This window comes from Austrofundulus limnaeus, unplaced genomic scaffold, assembly GCF_001266775.1.
Source record: "Austrofundulus limnaeus strain Quisiro unplaced genomic scaffold, Austrofundulus_limnaeus-1.0 Scaffold541, whole genome shotgun sequence".
In the NCBI taxonomy this organism is placed as follows: domain Eukaryota; kingdom Metazoa; phylum Chordata; class Actinopteri; order Cyprinodontiformes; family Rivulidae; genus Austrofundulus; species Austrofundulus limnaeus.
This window is the reverse complement of record NW_013952943.1, coordinates 115,340-132,659: the sequence shown is the minus strand read 5'-3', so window position 1 is coordinate 132,659 and position 17,320 is coordinate 115,340. Positions and strand designations below refer to the sequence as shown.

Here is a 17,320-nt window from a genome sequence, read left to right as displayed (position 1 = left end):
CAATCTCACGGATTTTTTCAAGTCTTACGGATTTTTTCAAAACCTGATTTTCAAATTTATCTAACATGTCAGAGCCTATAGGATGATTAAAAAAAACAATAAACAACATAAGACAGCCATCTTTTAACCTGTTCTGCCACTAGAAATACATTTTGAACTTTTTTCCGCTCTCCTCTCCTCCTGCTGCTCAGCGGGCGCTTTCATGTCCGCAGCCATAATTCAATGAACTGTCTTTATCCCCCCTTCTCAGTAAAGTCATATAGTCCTTTAGCTGAGAGAGAGAAAAGTTCCAGATACCTTATAATTCAACTCTGTCTAAAAATTGTGATTTTAAACTTAAAGTGTATTGGGTCATCTAGGATCTCAGCTTACAAAAAGTAATAAGACCCTTTTCTCCTCTGAACAAAAGAAAGAGGAGGAGAAAGGGAATAATTATTCATGAATATGCTAAATCGGAAGAAGTATATCTCCTGTTGGACCCACAGAGGCGGTTCAGTCTTTGGGGCATCTTGTCTAGATCAGCCCTCTATGGACTAGTAGAGCTTAGTCTGTATTTTTTGCTTTTGATTTTACTAAAAATAAGGATGTAAACACCTTATTAATATTAACCTGTTTTGATATTTTTTCACTTTAATAAACCTTTTGCTAAGAGAGCACAAATCCACTTCAGCGAGTCCTGGTGTCTAATTTGAGTCCTCGATAAGTTCATTCTTCTGTATCATTTTGCTGGTTTTATTATAAAGGTGTTACAGCGCACTGGTCTGATAGCAACCTCACCAGGGTGTCGCATCCCCCCCCCCCCCCCCGCTTTCGGATCCACTAGCCTCTGACAGAAAGGAGTGTGGGGTGAGAGCAGCAGGAGAAGAAAATCTGGAGATTCCCAGGTGAACGGGGGATCTCTTCTCTTTCAAGTCTCTGTAAGTCTGTGCCCCAGATGACTGATGTATGACAGCATTTATCCTCAAACCAAACAGGCCATTTTGCTAATCAAAATCCTACTTGTCTAATAAATTTGCTAAATCTTTCCTAGGAACAGGTGATTTGAGACTTTTATTAGGCTGAGTCAGTAGGTAAGCTCTCAGGCCATGAGCTCCTCAGAAAGACTGTATTATGCCAGGATAAAATTCCTGAATAATAGCTGGATTAAACTAATATTAATTGAGTTTATGACAGAAGGACTCAGGCCTTGACAATTTTCTTCATAATTTTAGTTTTGAGAAGGTGTAGGTACAATCCCTACATCTGAGAAAAGCTCTTAGCTTTAGACAACAAGAAAACTGGTTTAATATGAATGGTACTCACCCAACAAGTCTTTAAACATGGTCTTCTCGTGAGTCAGCAGGTGGTCAATAATAGATTTCCAACTACAGAGAAAATAAGAGAACCATACCAGACAGTTTAAAAATCTTAAAAAGTGGAGAATAAATGCAAATAAAATGAGGTTTGTGATTAACATGTCACTGTCAGTTTCCTGTGAGAACACAGTGCTCGTTGATTAAATTGAAATACAATAAATGGTTATCTGTGAAGACAGTTGTGGCTTGAATGACAGTGACCCCACATAAATAAAGACTTGTTGATTCTCTTCCTGTTTTAAACAAATGACTACAACCGATCACAAAGTACTGTATAAGACTGTATTTAAAATTCAATTAATATCCTTCATAACCATAAACTTCTGTTATCATATAGAAAGATTAATTAATTAGTAAAGTAAAGTTTTATTTATATAGCGCCTTTCACAGAAATAAATTCACATGGTGCTGTACATTCAGGGAAGGGTGGAGGGGGCAGTTAAGAAACACCCATTCAAGAAGACATACGATACAAACATGGGGGAACAGGTGAAAACGGTCATGCAGCAAACACAGTTGTGCTACCTTTAACAACAGCTTGAAATACACAAAAGGAAAATTGAGTTAAACAACCCGCGAGAGAGCAAGACAGCCTGGGGGGTGGGGTGGGGGCTTAGGTCAGATAACACATAAAGGGGAGGTAAAATGGGGCAGGTTCAAGGGAGTAGGTGACGTTGAGGGAGGGTGGGGGAGGGGGTCCGTGCTACGCCCAACCCTGGGCCTATCCAGAGTCCAGAGTCACATGATGTTATTGTCTCTACTCAGTTCGCTAGAGTTCAGAGATTTTCCTCCTCCTCAGCCAATTGAGTTCCAAGGCCGGGTCCAACACAGGTGATGGGGGTGGGAGTGAATCCAGCTCTTAGTTGACATTCCATCCAGGGGAGGTTAAGATAAGCACTGCCCTCAAGGCCGTGCCGCTGGGCGCCAGATAGATAATCCAATTGTTTTGGAACAAAGCAGCCTTGACATTCCTGCTGCTTTTGAAGTGTCTTTACTGCAAACTCTGAGGTGGCAAAAAAACTTCAAGTGTGCCCGACAGCTTTTCAAAGGCCCRATCCACTGTCAGGGTCGCTTTCACTTATTGATAAATCTAGAACCCTCCTCCGCCGATCAGCAGGAATCCAATTATCATAATCCAAATAAATAAAGATCTTCTATGTCTTCGATGGAAAGTGGTGCTGGCATATCAGATTCCAGCCCCAGGAATCAGACAAAACCAGCAGCAACCATTCTACCCAGACAGTCACGTTCCCCTCGTTTCAAGTGTGGAAAAAATAGAGTCCAGTTGACCAAATCCATAATTCCTTTAGTTTCAGATGGAAGGTGAAAAAAAGAGCTCGAAGAAGCAAAAGCAGTGGGGGGGCAAGGCCAAGCAGAAAGTGTTTAATTACAATGTTGTCCAAAATTACCTAATAATCTTGAAAGTCAGAATCAATCTATATTTGCATAATGTGAAATTAAATGTATTGGTTTGAAAATTAAACTAAATAAAAAAAATCTGAACAGTTACAAATTTGTTTTGAAAAGCAAAGCAAAGCAACTTAGCAAACGTGTGTTGTTTTAGCTAAAGCTCGTAAATTGAGAAGAGTAATTTTAATTAGATCAAACATTTACAACCAACAGGCAAACATACTGACTTGTGTGCACAGGAGGCATCCATAGTGAAGAAGAGTGGGTCCATGAAGAGCTCAAAGACCTCCTTCTTCCAGGCTCTTTTGGTGTAAGCATAACCACTGAGACTGCTCAGCAACTGAGCACCTGCATCAAAGCTGGGCATATTGTAGGCACTGCAAGAAGAAAAACAAAAACAGACATTTTCAATTCAATTCAAATTCAAAAATACTTTATTGATCCCAGAGGTAAATTAGGTATTTTGGTAAGCAAAAGTGAACGAGTGAGTATTATAAAGACTTCATCAGCAGCTACCTGTGATTCTTGAGGTAGGGGAAAACATAGTAGAGGAGACGTGAAATGAGAGGAACGGCTTTTTCCTTCTCATCACTGCGATACACCATGTCCAGGAGGGGTGCCAAGATCTACACAGGAGGACAGTGTTAGCATGCAAAGACAAGTTAACCTATCATTTGCCTAAAACAATAAAAGATATAAAGATATTCACCTCAGCAAGCAGTTTCAGAGCCTGCACACTGTAAACTGAGGGCGCAGAGGAGGACACCATGGCGTTAGCTTGAGTTACTGACTCTGAAATGGACAAAATAATAAAGAGATATCAGTAATTATTATTATCTGCACCACAAGAGAGATGTTCTTCATTTACTACAATGCTTTTATTTTGCATATTTAAAAATTACCACAGTGATCCCCTTCCACGTCAGCGTCATCTGGCTCCTCTGCCTCTGGGCACACTTGCGGCTGAACTTTGACCTCTAGGCTGCGGCTGAGCCAGCTGGTTTGCTCCAGAGAGGAGCCTGCAATTCCACTCACGGCCTCAAGGATCTTCTGAGTCACCTCCTGTGCAATAATCTATCAGATAATCTGCACTTTCCTATGATCTCAGACAACAAACATCATGATGACCCAAGATGATCACATCTCACCTGCAGATCTTTAGTGTCCTTCTTACTGTCCAGGTTGGGCAGCCGATTGACAAAGTCATTCAGGATTCTGGAAGACGTTATTTAACAGAAGTAGAATTTTAAGATCAGTGAAAGAATTAATATATTTATTTGGTTTAGGATAAGGACTTACCCCAGAAGTAGGAAATGTCCAGGAGGGGCCATGTTCAGCTGAACAGACTCCCGCAGGAGACCCAAGAGAGGAGCAACATTTTCCTGCAGAGCCTGTGCTGGAATGCTGCATACAAATACAGAAATTACAGTTAAAGTCAACAAAGGAAGAAAGAAACTGAGATATTTTTATATTTGCACATACCTCTGAATGTAAGCATAGCTGAACTGCAACACGGGAATATCAACCAGTGCTGACTTCTGATTAAGAGAAAAGAAAAAACATTGAACTGTCAAATTAGCACAAGTAAGAATATTTGAATGCCTTTCCCTGCACTTGCTCACATACCTGCTCTCCTCTGATCTGATGCGGTCTCTTCACGACCTCTTTGACCAGCTGTAAGATATTTTCTGTGTTCAAAGTGTTGAGTGACTTCACCAGCTCCACGATGACCAGACGAGACTCGCTGGCCACGAGCAGAACCTAAAGAAAACCAGAATTTAAAGACCCGAAAAAATAATCGGTAAGATGTTTTCTCCCCAAACGTGGAAGTYCTTACTTTGTTTTTATGTCTCCTTTTGCTCCTTCTGCTGTTCCACACTACTCCCACTGAAGCCATCAGCTGAACCCCATAATGTCCAGTTAGAGGGAGCAGAAACTCCAGTATCCTCTGTCGCAAAATCTAATCAAGCACATATAAAGGATTTAATACATCTTCGCTAATAGAATGTGATTATATAGCAAACACATTAGAGGATGAGCAAATATACACAGCATGAATATCCCATCTCTATGCATACCTTGGTGCATTTGAAATAAACAGAGGTAGAAGTGTGTCTGCTGCTCTGGGCGGAGTCAGACGCTCGCCTCTGACCCTCCTCCTTTGTGACCACACCCCAAAGCAACGCCATGCTACTGAGCATGTGTGGCAGCGTCTCCAGCACAGCGTTGCGTGCATTTCGGACGTCCACAGGATCGCTTGTGACTAGAGACTGAGAAAAAGAGGAAGAGGAAGGATCAAAAACATAAATACATTTTTTTTATTTTATCGATTTGCATAACATAGCAGAACTAAAAAGGATAAGAGAAGTGTACAACAAACTTTAACATATAAGCTAAAACATTTACAACTAATAGAAAACATTTCACAGACAAGACTTAAAAATATTGTTGAAAGATGTTGTTTAGGAGTGTTCCTACGTGCTTAAATCAATATTTTAATGTGAAAAATTTGACAAAAATGGAAAATATTAATCCATTAAATTCTTTGTAGAATTTTTTTATTTTCATGTTTAAAGTTAAATAACAGATAAAAATCAATAAAATAGGTGGATAAATATTCACACATAAAAACACAGGTAAGATACATGTTAACCTCAAATATATATAAAAGCTTATATTTAATTTAAAAAATGAGCAAATTCGTTTTTTTGACAATATTCATCACTTTTTTGTCCGGAAAAGGAAAGACCTCTAAAACCTTGTCACAAAATATCAAGTTGACTTCAGAATATTTCCTTATTGTTTTTCTATTCCATGTTTATTATTACACCTGGAAATTTAGATTTGAGAAACTTTTTTTTACTACAAATTACGTTATAATTTATTTTATTACTGAAGAAAGGTTTATTCTTCTCAAATTACTTCAAAATAACAGACGTTCATAATTTGTTTCATCATTTACTGCAGGGTTCCTACAGCTTAAGGAAAGTTAAATCTAAGACTTTTTAATACCACTTGAAATTAAATTTAAGACCAACTTCACAATAAACACAAATGTAAAAAACAAACAAAAAAACCCCACCCAGCAACAATTTTACCTAAATGTTTATTTTAGGAAAAACAAATAGCTGCAGTAAATTTGGTAAATAATATTGAAAAACTAAATAAATGTTAACAAWTTTTTTTAAATATTTGAGACAAATACAATCATCCTAACATTTTTAAGACCTGTGAAAGATTGATTTAAGTCATTTTAAGGCTAAATAAGGCCTTATTTTTGGATTGATGAATTCAATCCCTTTTAAGACTTTTTAAGGATCTGCAGGAACCCTGTGTGTGCTCCATTTCTAACCTTCTTGTTGTCCAAAAGACAGAAGTGTGTGATGCTGGTTAGGCCTTCGAGGAGAGTCAACGGATAGTCAGGAGCAATGTTTTCCCTCTTGCCAATCACACTGATAAAAAATAAAAAGAAACATGCAACATTTTATTTACAGTAATGCCTTATAAATCTTTTATAAAAGCAACAAAAGTACAACATCTAAAAAGGTATATTTTGCCAGTAAAATCTTGTGTAATCAGGCTACCTCTGGTTTGTCTTCCCTCCGTCATGCTCATGCAGCTTCACCAGCTCATCCAGGTTCCTGCAGATCTGATTGATCAGCGGAGCCACGATGATCCCCAACGAGCGGCCCAGGTACGGCAGGGAGGAGCACAGCAGCGACACCCAGTGGGGGTGCATGGCGTACCCGTACTGAGGCTGCAGAGCTCTCGCTGCAGCAGAAACAAACATCCCCTGCGCTGTGATGGGGTGACTCGGCACGTACTGGGCCGCTTTGATGGACTGCTGGAAAAGCACAGCGGTTTGCCACTCGCGAGCGAGCGGGGTGGCTGCAGGAGAGGATTCACGCGAATCGCCAGGCTGGCCGTTTGCTCCGCCAGCTGCGGAGACAACGCCACCAGGCCACACGTGGTACTCAAGCACTATGAGAGCCTGCAGCAATTTYAGTAGTTCTATTTGTAAGGGGCACTGCTCCTGTCCCCCACCTGTGCCCAAACAGAGCAGACTCTCCTCCGATAGACCTCCTTGAACATCGAGTTCAGCTCCTGATCTTTTCTCTGCTCCTCTTTGGCTGATGTACATAGATGCAGAGAGAGAAAGTAGTGCATTTTGCTGCACTTTACATCCTGAGAGGAGTTTGTGCATCGACTCCAGACTGGCTCTGCTGCCTTCCTGTCTTTGTGCCGTGCAGCCGAGCTGATTCACTATCCGAGTCAGCACTGCTACGCTCTTCACCTGCRCCTCCCTGTTCCCCTGCAGGTCCAGAGGAGTTGGGCTCAGATAGGAAGGGTAATGAGAGCGCAGGAACCGGAGGCAGAGAGACACCAGGAGTTCAATGAGCAGGGATGGGGGTACGGATGGGGAGGACGTGGGAGAAAGCAGGCCGCCGTAGAACCCCTTGCCATCCTGAGCCTGCTGGTGACGCTGCAGCAGGTTTGAGATCAGGTTTAGATGTGCAGCGGAGCTCGTGTCCAATGACGTGGAGCACAGTGCATCCACCAGATGGCACTCGGCGCTGCTCCTCAGCAGGCTGTCCAGCAGTGCCAAACCCTGGAGGAGATGGCGCCAGCCACCTGCCGCCGGGTACAGCAGGACATGACGGAACAGGGAGTCGATGGCTTCTCTCTTTTTACGCTCCTGCTCTAACTGACGAGACTTTGCTGTAGCCTCCAGCTCCAAATCCTCCTCATCTTCACTGGACAGCGATTCAGACGCTTGCGTGTGCTCGGACTCTACCCTCCGCAGGCCGTTCACCAGCCCTCCCTCCTCAAAACTGCTGGGCAGAGCAGAGCCTGAACTGGAGTTCTCAGTGGAAACTTGGGCGCCACTGGTGTCAGCCGACTCCGTGTGTTCACTCTCAGGCTCCTCCTCTTCCCCTTCCTCCTGATCCTCCTCTTCTTCTGTCTCCTCACTCTCGCTTCTTGACATCACTAGATCGTCTGGTGGCTTTGCCAGTTCTGGACCGCCGTCCAGCTCAGCCCACAGAGCTTCCCGGTCCACAACATTCAGGATACTTAAAGTAGTGACATCCGTCGAGACATTGTCGGTGGATGTACGAGAAGTTTTGGTTGAACTCCGACTTCTGTTTGACTCCTTCAGGTTACCTTTAAAAMAATTGTGTCAAGTTAACAAAACATGCATAAAAAGCAGACAATCARTCATTTAATAATTCATTATTACAGGCAACACATGCTGGTGAAGGAACCTACCAGTGGTCATGTTTTGTTTGATGCTCTGAATGGAGCAGCGCTGAGTTGATGGATGGAGCAGCAGCAACAGAATTGGCTCCAGGATTCGAATGACATCATTGAGAGACAAAGCTCTAACCAACCAGCGGTGAGCTGCTGCACTTATCGATCCGTCAGTGGAGCTCAGGCTGTCCACCACAACACACAGAGACCTGAAAGAAACAACGGTTCAGAACAAAAAAAATGTAAACACAGAAACATTTTAAAAATAACTTCATTTTTAATTTTTTTACATTTCTTAGGGTATTTATTCATTACGGATTATTCATGTTGGAAAATAACGCATTTTCAAACCATTCATAAATGCATATAATTTAAAGTTAATGTTTATTTACAAAAACAATTTATGTACATGGCTTCAAAATTGACAAAAAAAAAACTGTACATAAACACAGGGTATTATAAGAGCATAAGCTATATTAAATACCAGCTGTTTAACCAAGGTAAACTAAATCAAAATGACAGAACAAAAGACATTTTATAAAAAYGCTGCCCTGAACTTGTACTGACCGGTCAAAGGAGCGGCAGAGAGACATGGTTCTGTTGCTCTGAATTTCTCGGGTCAGGTGCCACAGCACTGTGAAACGGTGTAGAGCTTCCAGCCTCTCTGCCTGGAGAATAAAAACACATAAACCTTTGGCTAATTTGCTCAACTTAGGCTGAATATTATGTTAGATCATTTTGTTTGTCTTTGCTTAAAGTGAACATATCCATCCATTACCTATACCCACTTCTTCCTTTCAGGGTCAGAGAGGTCACTGGTGCCCATACCCAGCAGTCACTGTGTGAAGGGTGGGGTACACCCTGGACAAGTCGCAAGTCCTTCACAGGACCACACAGAGACACTCTCTCTGTCACACCGAGGGACAACTAGTTACCAATTAACCTAACAGTCATGTTTTTAGTCTGTGGGAGCCAAAGTATCTGGAGAAAACCCATGGAGAGAACATGCAAACTCTACCCAGAAAGGTCTCATACTGCTGAGAGGCATCAGCTCTACCAAGTGAGCCACCCATGCTTTTAAATCCTTTTAAATCCTTCTTTTTTCACATTTAAAAAGTAAAAAAGTGGAACTGCAACTCCACATGTAGTGGGATTATGTTGGCAAAGTGTAAAATCATAAAAGCAAAAAAGGCAATTGGTAGAGTAATTAATTAGTCAGTAGATGTGTAATTCAGTATAATTAGATGTGTGATTTAACAACATAATCAGCAGATATGTGATCTAGTAGAACAATAATCACTAAGATGTGTGACTTAGAAGCTTGTTTATTAAAATATGATATTATAAACAAGTAATTCATGCTGGATAAAAATGTACGTGACCTGTAAAAGCAACTCCAACATGAYTGTGTGTAACAAAGAACAAGCAGAAGGCAGGGGATGGTGAGACCTTGCATCAGCTCATTAAACTCTTTGTAAAGGGGAGGCAAACACTGGTWCCCTCCTTAGAAATACAAGGTCGGCCTGATAAGAGTTGAGCCAAGTTTTGATTTAGACCTGACATAAGGGCTGAGTAAGACCCAGTTAGTGTTGAACAGTACTCATGAGAAATTCCCAGCTTCAGCATGTTTTTGGTAGCTGCTTGAACATAGATCCAAGGCCATGAGTTTCTACACAACCTGTTGCAGTTTTTTTAGTTTCTCAAAGGCAGATTAAATTACACATTAAAGGTTTGTTTGATCATGTATTGAACCAAGAATAAAATACTGTAATGAGATGTTTTCAGTAGCAGTAGATCTATGATGAACTGAACCGTCAAAATGTAATGAACACAATATACTGTATATGTATGTAAAACTCACTCTTTGAAGCTTTTTTTTTTAAAAACTACATGAACTAGACTTTGATTTTAATTGTGAAAAAAAGGTGAAACAATTGTGTCACCAGAGTGAGGAAAGGGCAGCCACAAAGGGGAGYTCAAGAACAGAAGGAGGGATTACACCATTAACAAAATGAGGCTGTCCCAAAAAGGAGAAAAAGGCAGACGCTGACTTCAGGGAGGAGGGAATCAGAATCAGAATCAGCTTTATTGTCATTGTCAGTAATAACACAGACTAGGAACTTACAGTTTAGAACATCCGTTTGGAGAAAGACACACATAACAAACATGGGGGAACGAATGACCACAGTCTTTCGCACCACGGTGCACTATCATTTGCAGCTTGGAAAACACACAATAGGAAAGGTGAGTTAAAAAAAGAGCTCTGATCCTGTGTTTTACACAGAAACATATGCTCAAAAAAAAAAAACACTTGCAGTACAAGGCAGCTAAGGAGGGGAGGGGGGTGGGGGTCAAAGCCAGACACTCGCCCGGTCGCCACCATTCCACTTGGACAACATGGTATGGGGTGGGGATCAGCGGAGCCGATGACATTCAGGTTAGTCTCCATGTTGGAACCAGTCAAAGACCTCCAGAGTCCGACCAGAGTCAGTTCTCTGTCTCCASCCATCGCGGCCTTCAGACTGATCCACCCACGGGTGAAATGGGTAGGGATTGGGGGGAGTCAAGGCTTTTTTCTCATGTGTCATCCAGGAATTCCTTTGTTTTCGGATGACAGGTAGAAGAAAGGCTTGACAAAGCTGCAAAGCAGGGAAGGAGGGACAGGTTCGGGAGAGAGAGCAAARGGCGTCCGACTCCTCTGAAGGCCARGMAGRAAAAAAAATTACCGTCCAGAGGGAGGAAACATCAGTCCTATAAATTAGACAGTTTTATTTCCGGGACAGGTCCGGACTGCCGTGACTCAAAGTTTTATGGAATGCCAGCTGTTTTTGGGGCATAAAATTAACCTTTTAAAACTTGTATCGAMGCCTACTCTCATCATTTGAAGCATCATTTTTGGGTGATTTTTGCATTGGAAATAAGATTCACTAAGTTTTCAGAAGGTCAATACTTAACAATTTTAAACTAAAACAAAAATAATTATAAATCTAAGTACTCTTTTAAAAAATACACTACACAAGCACCTCTTTCACCCATTTTCTGATGTCTGTCTTAGATCAACTCATTTTGAGGCCGTTTCTTCAAATCCAAATGAGGCGTTTCACCCTCCAACCCTCTCCAGCTTCCTGAGCCGTCTGTTCTAGTTTGATAGTGGGTTTTACGACTACATAATGACACAGAAACTATTTTTTTACAAATTAATTAAAAGATGTCAACAACAATGAAAAACCTGTCCATCCAGCCTTACATGTTGGAGCCAGAGTCTRACCCAGACCCAGAGGAGAATGAAGATCACCAAATTGTATTTGGTAAGTCCAGACCTTATTTGGCAGTCTCGTTCCAAATACTGTGACTAATAGTTCATAAAAYGTCATAGAAAATAGAGAAAACTGAAGGGGCTGGAAAACCCAAAMAGAATATAAAATACTGTATCTATGCAGAACCTGGAGAGACTAAATTCAAATTTTCTGAACTCTTAGAGTCCTCAAGTACTCAATAAAACACATTTAATGGCAAAAAAGTGGAATTTGTAGGATATGTCCCCTTTAAGTAACACATTCAGAAGAAAATAGAAAATAAATACTGAACCTAAATACCTTGTCTTTGTGCAASAGTGCCTGACAAATGATGTCTTCACAGATGGATGCTGATGGAGCCAAACAGTGTAGCCTGTAAAACAGATCCACACAGGAAACGTGCTGCTCTCGCTGCTCTGTGTCCAGCTGACTCCACAGTAMCTTGGACACTCTCTGGGTCACAGCACAACAAAAAGAAAATACCAAATCAAGTATTTATATTACAGGTTTACTTGTACACAAACAGCTTGGCCTTTAATAATCTGACCTGATAAAAATCTGTGCTGTCCTCTATGGCACAAAGCAGAACCGGGTAGATGGGTGGCACAGTGGCCATCTGCAGCCGCCCACTWAGTGGGTTGGACTTAGAGCTCCGGTATCGTTTGTGTTTGTCCTGAATGACCAGTGCTAAGGACTGGGAGTGGTTAATGAGCTCCAACAGGGAAGCCAGTGCGGTGTGCTGGATGTTGTGGTCCCTGGACATGCAGCACAGAATCATCAAGGACCTGAGCCACACAGGTAAGCTGTCCACRTCACTGCCTGAGGCAAACAAAACAATCTGATTGGTCACTTGTGGCATACAAAGGTATTAAACRCTCATTAGTCCATCCACTGACCTGTGTTACCAAACATGTCTGTGTGCAGAGCAAGCATCTCGTCCTCACTGAGGTAAACAGGGAAGGTGGTGCTCTCCAGCAGCAGGTGGCAGGTGGCGATGAAGGCCTGTCTGCAGGCCTCGGTGATCTCAGCCTTCCCCCGGGGCATGTAACCAGCTGTCCAGTCCAAGCACCTTGCAGGTACAAGGTCCTTCTTCTTTTCAGTGGGGGATGATGAGAGCTGAGCTTCTTCAGAGGAGGCGCGAGCTTTGCGTTTATTCTGTGTAAACAGTTCAGTGAGTTTGTCTTTAATTTCACGCCTWCCTAACAAAAGCTTCTGATCCGCAGAGGTCGGACTTAAGTCATGTTGGGGTTCTGGWTCTGGTCCCCTGACATCTTCTACCTGCACCATCAAGCATCTGAAACAGAAGAGGAAGGAAAAACATTCAGAAAAAGCTCTCGAGTTTCAACATGTGGTCATATGTCCACAGTCGACCTGGTGGTGATGAAGGCGAGGATGTCCTGCAGACACTGCGTCATGGTGTCCACACCGCCTCCCCTTCTCCACACCCCMTCACTGGTTTTGCTGTTTCTGTGTTGCTCAGCGCCTGCCGTCACTTCCAGGGAGAGATGCTGCTCTGAGGGTGAGGCGCTGATGCCCAATCCACTGTCCTCGGACCTCAGAGCTGGGTAAACACCATTTGCTGCCTCTTCTTCCCCTCCTCCGTCTCGCCTCTCTTGGTCATCTTCTTGATACCCATTAACACTGCTATCTTTCTCTCCTCCATTCTGTAAATCCTAGAGAAAGTACAAAAGACAYGAGACACACCAACATATTTTTAATTTAAAAAAATAATAATAAATCGCACTAGCATTGACATAAAAAAAAACTCGCCTGCGTTTTTGTGGTTTTCTCCTCAGGAACCTGTAACTCTAGCTCCTCAGTGTGCTCTGCAGCTTCAACTTCCATGTAAGCCACGGGCATCTGGATTTTACTCAGAACTTTGAAGCAGGCACGCAGCCCCTGTGTGACATCTTCAAGACAAACAGAGACCATGTGGCGACACAGTGCCTGCAGCATGGTGTCAAGCATATCAGGTAGGAAATGGGACTGGATGTCAGCATGGAGCTCCTGTAAAAAAAAACAATAAATAAAAAACACAGACATAATGTTTGAATACAGGGTCTCTACAGGGTGGTTTAAAGTGCCTGTGATATGTCTATCCTTCAAATACAAAAAGTCAAAGAAAACATGTTTATACTTAAGAAAATTGACATAACTGGCCTATTTCCTTTTGAATTTGGCTCAATCAAAACGAAACAGGAAGTGGCATTAAAGGGGAACTAATTAATAAAATAATCTCTCTGGTCTTTGTTTATTAAAGCAAAATTATTTAAACTTTAACTCTTCATCTCTCTTTGATAGCGACTCAAAATAATCAAAAGAAACATCAGATTCTACTCTAGTCTGTGTCGTTAGCTGTTGTAGCAATGCTCTGTTCACATGTCAACATTCCCCTTTGACATCACTTCCTGTTTCTTCACAAGCAAATATCTCAACAACTGTTCATCTCAGCGGCGTGAAATTTGTTTTGCAATATGTTATCAATGTTATCTGTCCAAAAATGCATCCAAGTGTATTGCAAAAATTTGATGTCACAGGCACTTTAAACTCAATCAAGAATTCAATGTCAATATTTCTAAAAGCATTTCTTCAACTTAATTTATTTTATTGTTTGCCTTCATAGCAATGGATTGTTTTCTTATCAAACATCTTATTAAACACCTTAAAACTGGTTCAACAGCACTGTGAATATATTTATGTAGAACTCATTACTGATAAGCCCATGTGTGTTAATCACCAGAGGAAGAACGTCGAGCAGGAAAATTATGAGGTTGGACATTTCTGTGACAGATGGAGCCGGATCACAGTAGTCCTGCTCAGGAGGTGGATCAGAGTTTTCACTGCTAAGAAAACACAACAAAACATGTATTGTTGTCATTTTACCATTTAGAGCAAACAAAAGAAGTTGGCACACACTGTGTCTAGAATAAAGTCACTTCGTAAATAAAATAAGTTTCACATGTAGGGGTCACCTCGAGTCAAATTATCAAGGAACTAWCTTGGACTCTCAGTCCTCTGATGGGCCTTCGAATGGACAAAAACTCTGTTCCACTTAGAACTGTATTTAGGCCACTTTCCTTCTAAATCAGATAAAAACAGAAGAATCTTCTCTTATTTGATTTAGTGTTCTCTAACTGAAAGTATTACGCATTTTGATAATCAGAGAATGTTTATCAAAGTTACAGGAGAAGAGAGGACAGGTCTCTTTTCTCCCTCAGTATGATTTCAGCTGTATGGTTTTTCTGTGGGAAAAATTCTTATTTTACTAAAATAATCTTTATGGTTTAAGTTGAGGAAATATCAATGTTTTACTTGTCTGAATCATATGTGCAAATGTTTTGATAATTTAAATGGGTCATGAAATGTTTTGTTCTGAACCACACAGCAGCAGCAATAGTCTTTGTTTAGTTTCAGGAGGGAACAGCGAGTTCTGAAACTAACACTTTCCTTGATCATTTCTTTTTCTAATCTAACCTTCTGGATGGCGGACCATGGATTCTCTAAGCTTTTAGGAACTAACAGTTTCCGCCCGTCTGGTACACAGAGAAAAGAAAGAGAGTGAGAAAAGGGTGACGCCATCAGTCACTGTGACAGCTAGATACTCTCCGGGGAATCAAAAGCTGAAAACTGTGTCAGGTTTGGTCCCTTCACGCCAACTGGGAAACCTCACAGTGTGGAAAACCACGCCTGGTTTATCCACCTTCAGAAACTCTCCAAAGGGAAGTTTTATTTAAAACCTGGGTTCCAGTCGAGGCCTTGTCTTCTGGTTACGGCTGACGTGGACGTAAACGAGTCAAAGAGCACGCCTTGGGGTCCCCTGTTCGACGGTCTAAAGACAGATTCTCCAGCAGCGCCCCCRYCTACCTGGCAGGTGACAGAACATCATCTCAAGGTAAAAGCTGGCTGTGTGTGTGACGACGAGGTCTGACCGAAGCTGAGCACAGAACGCTTCGCCCTTCTGGTTAAAACCCACATAATTTAAGATAAGGTATAGAAAAGCTAACACCTTTCTTCAACCTTTTTCTTAACCTTGCCTTGCCAACTCCTATAATCTGACGTTTGTGTTTCTATTTAAGTGTGGTTAACAATTAAGAAGTTAAAAGCTTGTTATTGTTGGTCCCAAAACTTTATAGGAAATTAATTGTTCACAATCAGGTGTACTCTATAGTCAATTTTGTATGATTTGTAAAATAAATGATCACATATTATGGTTCAAATCAACATTCACTGACTGAGAGTTAYTTTTTGTGTCCATTCATTCTTGCGCTAAAGAAATGTTTATCCAAAATAAAAGAGATCCTTGCTAATCAAATTACTCTTATAACCTTGTTATAAGAAGTGGAAGAATAAACACTTACACACATAAAAATAAAAAAAATGATGGGGAGAAGTTCATCACTGTATTTAAAATGTGGAAAAAAAAGAGTTAAACTAACTCATAAAAAGAAATGTCTTAATGGGAATTTTTGAATGAACATCACATACTGTACCATCACATCTATATATTTCCCTAAAATACATCTTATATAGTCAACTTTTACTGTAGGAAGAAATCACTTAATGGTATAAAGTATTTTTTTTGACTTGCCACTGTCAAAACKGACATACCTGAGGGATGAGCAGAAGCGCTGAGTCATGTACTCCCACAGGTATTCACTGTTCATGGAGCTCACCAGCATGTTCATCGTCTTTATTATCTCAGATGCATTCTTACTCTCTTTCACCTTACTGTTAGAGGAAGATGAAAGAAAAGCCTTGTTTTCTTATTAAATTATTCTTTGTGGGTGCAGTTCTGTTCCGTTTTATCATTTRTTATTCTCACCTAGAAAGCTGGTTGCCTGACAGCTTTGAGCTGGGAGGGTTTTCCTCCTCGAGCACCTCCAGACAGTAACGGCGAAAAGCTCGGACCACCTCCAACAACACACAGCTCAAGACGGGGGGACCTGAGAGGGAACAATGTCATCAATAAAACCAAACAAACAAACAAACAAWCAAAGAGTTTCTGTAGCACTGCTCAGAGGTCTCTACCTATCTCAGGTTTGTCAAGCAGGCTGATAATAATGCGAAAGGGTTTGAGGTAGCGGATCACGTTTTCTGGATCACCATCTGCCTCCTTTTGTTTGAGAATATTAATCAGAGCCTAAAGTCAAAAACAGAGACAAATCAGAGAAAGAAAATCAGGAGAGACTCACCTAAAGAAAACATTCAGACAAKGCTTGACTTTTCTTTTAAGGCTGGTCAATCATCCTTCAGATCCTTTTTATTGCATTTTAGCACAAATACATAAAAATTACACACAGAAACACTTTGTGATTTTATCTACCTTCACAAGAAAATCTTTGGAATAGGTGTCGAAGTAGAATGACGTGTGCTCCTCTATGGTGGCAGAGAGGGTGGGGTGCGGTGCCACCATTCCCCCTTTTATGTCTGTACCTGGAAACACATACGAAGGAAGATGAACGTAATAAAAGAATAACGAAATACAGTGATCCTTGGCTGCTCGGAGCCAAAATATACATTATGCAATTCATCACTAATGTGTAATCTAATCATYGGCACCTAGGAGCCAGGCGTAGAGGCGCCTGTTGAGGGACATGTCTCTTCTGAGCAGCGTGAGTAAAGCTGCAGACACCACGGTGATCATGTCGTCCACACTCAAAGCAACACTGGGATCTGCTGGATCCTGCACCAACAACACACGGAGCAGGAGTTAGAGCAACAGTAGTATCTTAACTGGAGTAGCTCTCTGAGCGCCCTTGGTTTAGAGAAAAGGGGTTTGATTTTGATTGAATTGGTGAGCTAATGGCTAGTCTGAGCAGGGTCAAGACCAAAGTGGATTGATGCTCTCCTAAAAAAATGTATAGAGATTACTGCAAACATTATTTTATAAACCACCAGCTTCGGATGTTATCATCCATTAAATAGCCGTTATTAGCCGTTATCAGTCCCATAGAATGGCTTCAGACTGTCAGCTGGTTAATATGAGGCATAAAGCCACTAAGGTTAATT

The 17,320-nt window shown here is 41.3% G+C and overlaps 1 protein-coding gene across 2 annotated transcripts in view; it reads right to left on the bottom strand.

Moving 5' to 3' along the window:
* The window catches only part of dop1b (DOP1 leucine zipper like protein B), a 30,737-nt gene that overhangs the window by 6,412 nt on the left and 7,005 nt on the right, over window positions 1-17,320 (bottom strand). The window contains exons 7-32 of one of the 2 annotated variants that reach the window (XM_014026299.1): window positions 16,871-16,994; window positions 16,635-16,744; window positions 16,340-16,451; window positions 16,134-16,254; window positions 15,920-16,039; window positions 14,049-14,154; window positions 13,082-13,318; window positions 12,683-12,984; window positions 12,208-12,605; window positions 11,859-12,130; window positions 11,612-11,764; window positions 8,583-8,683; window positions 8,034-8,224; window positions 6,350-7,928; window positions 6,118-6,217; window positions 4,844-5,035; window positions 4,603-4,725; window positions 4,392-4,526; window positions 4,248-4,303; window positions 4,065-4,169; window positions 3,914-3,980; window positions 3,668-3,827; window positions 3,475-3,557; window positions 3,282-3,391; window positions 2,993-3,142; window positions 1,303-1,364 (exon numbers count right to left, since the gene is read on the bottom strand). In XM_014026299.1, the coding sequence (XP_013881753.1) occupies window positions 1,303-1,364; window positions 2,993-3,142; window positions 3,282-3,391; window positions 3,475-3,557; window positions 3,668-3,827; window positions 3,914-3,980; window positions 4,065-4,169; window positions 4,248-4,303; window positions 4,392-4,526; window positions 4,603-4,725; window positions 4,844-5,035; window positions 6,118-6,217; window positions 6,350-7,928; window positions 8,034-8,224; window positions 8,583-8,683; window positions 11,612-11,764; window positions 11,859-12,130; window positions 12,208-12,605; window positions 12,683-12,984; window positions 13,082-13,318; window positions 14,049-14,154; window positions 15,920-16,039; window positions 16,134-16,254; window positions 16,340-16,451; window positions 16,635-16,744; window positions 16,871-16,994 (5,269 nt within the window). The remainder of the gene's footprint in view (window positions 1-1,302; window positions 1,365-2,992; window positions 3,143-3,281; window positions 3,392-3,474; window positions 3,558-3,667; window positions 3,828-3,913; window positions 3,981-4,064; window positions 4,170-4,247; window positions 4,304-4,391; window positions 4,527-4,602; window positions 4,726-4,843; window positions 5,036-6,117; window positions 6,218-6,349; window positions 7,929-8,033; window positions 8,225-8,582; window positions 8,684-11,611; window positions 11,765-11,858; window positions 12,131-12,207; window positions 12,606-12,682; window positions 12,985-13,081; window positions 13,319-14,048; window positions 14,155-15,919; window positions 16,040-16,133; window positions 16,255-16,339; window positions 16,452-16,634; window positions 16,745-16,870; window positions 16,995-17,320) is intronic. The other variant, XM_014026300.1, reaches the window with a different exon arrangement.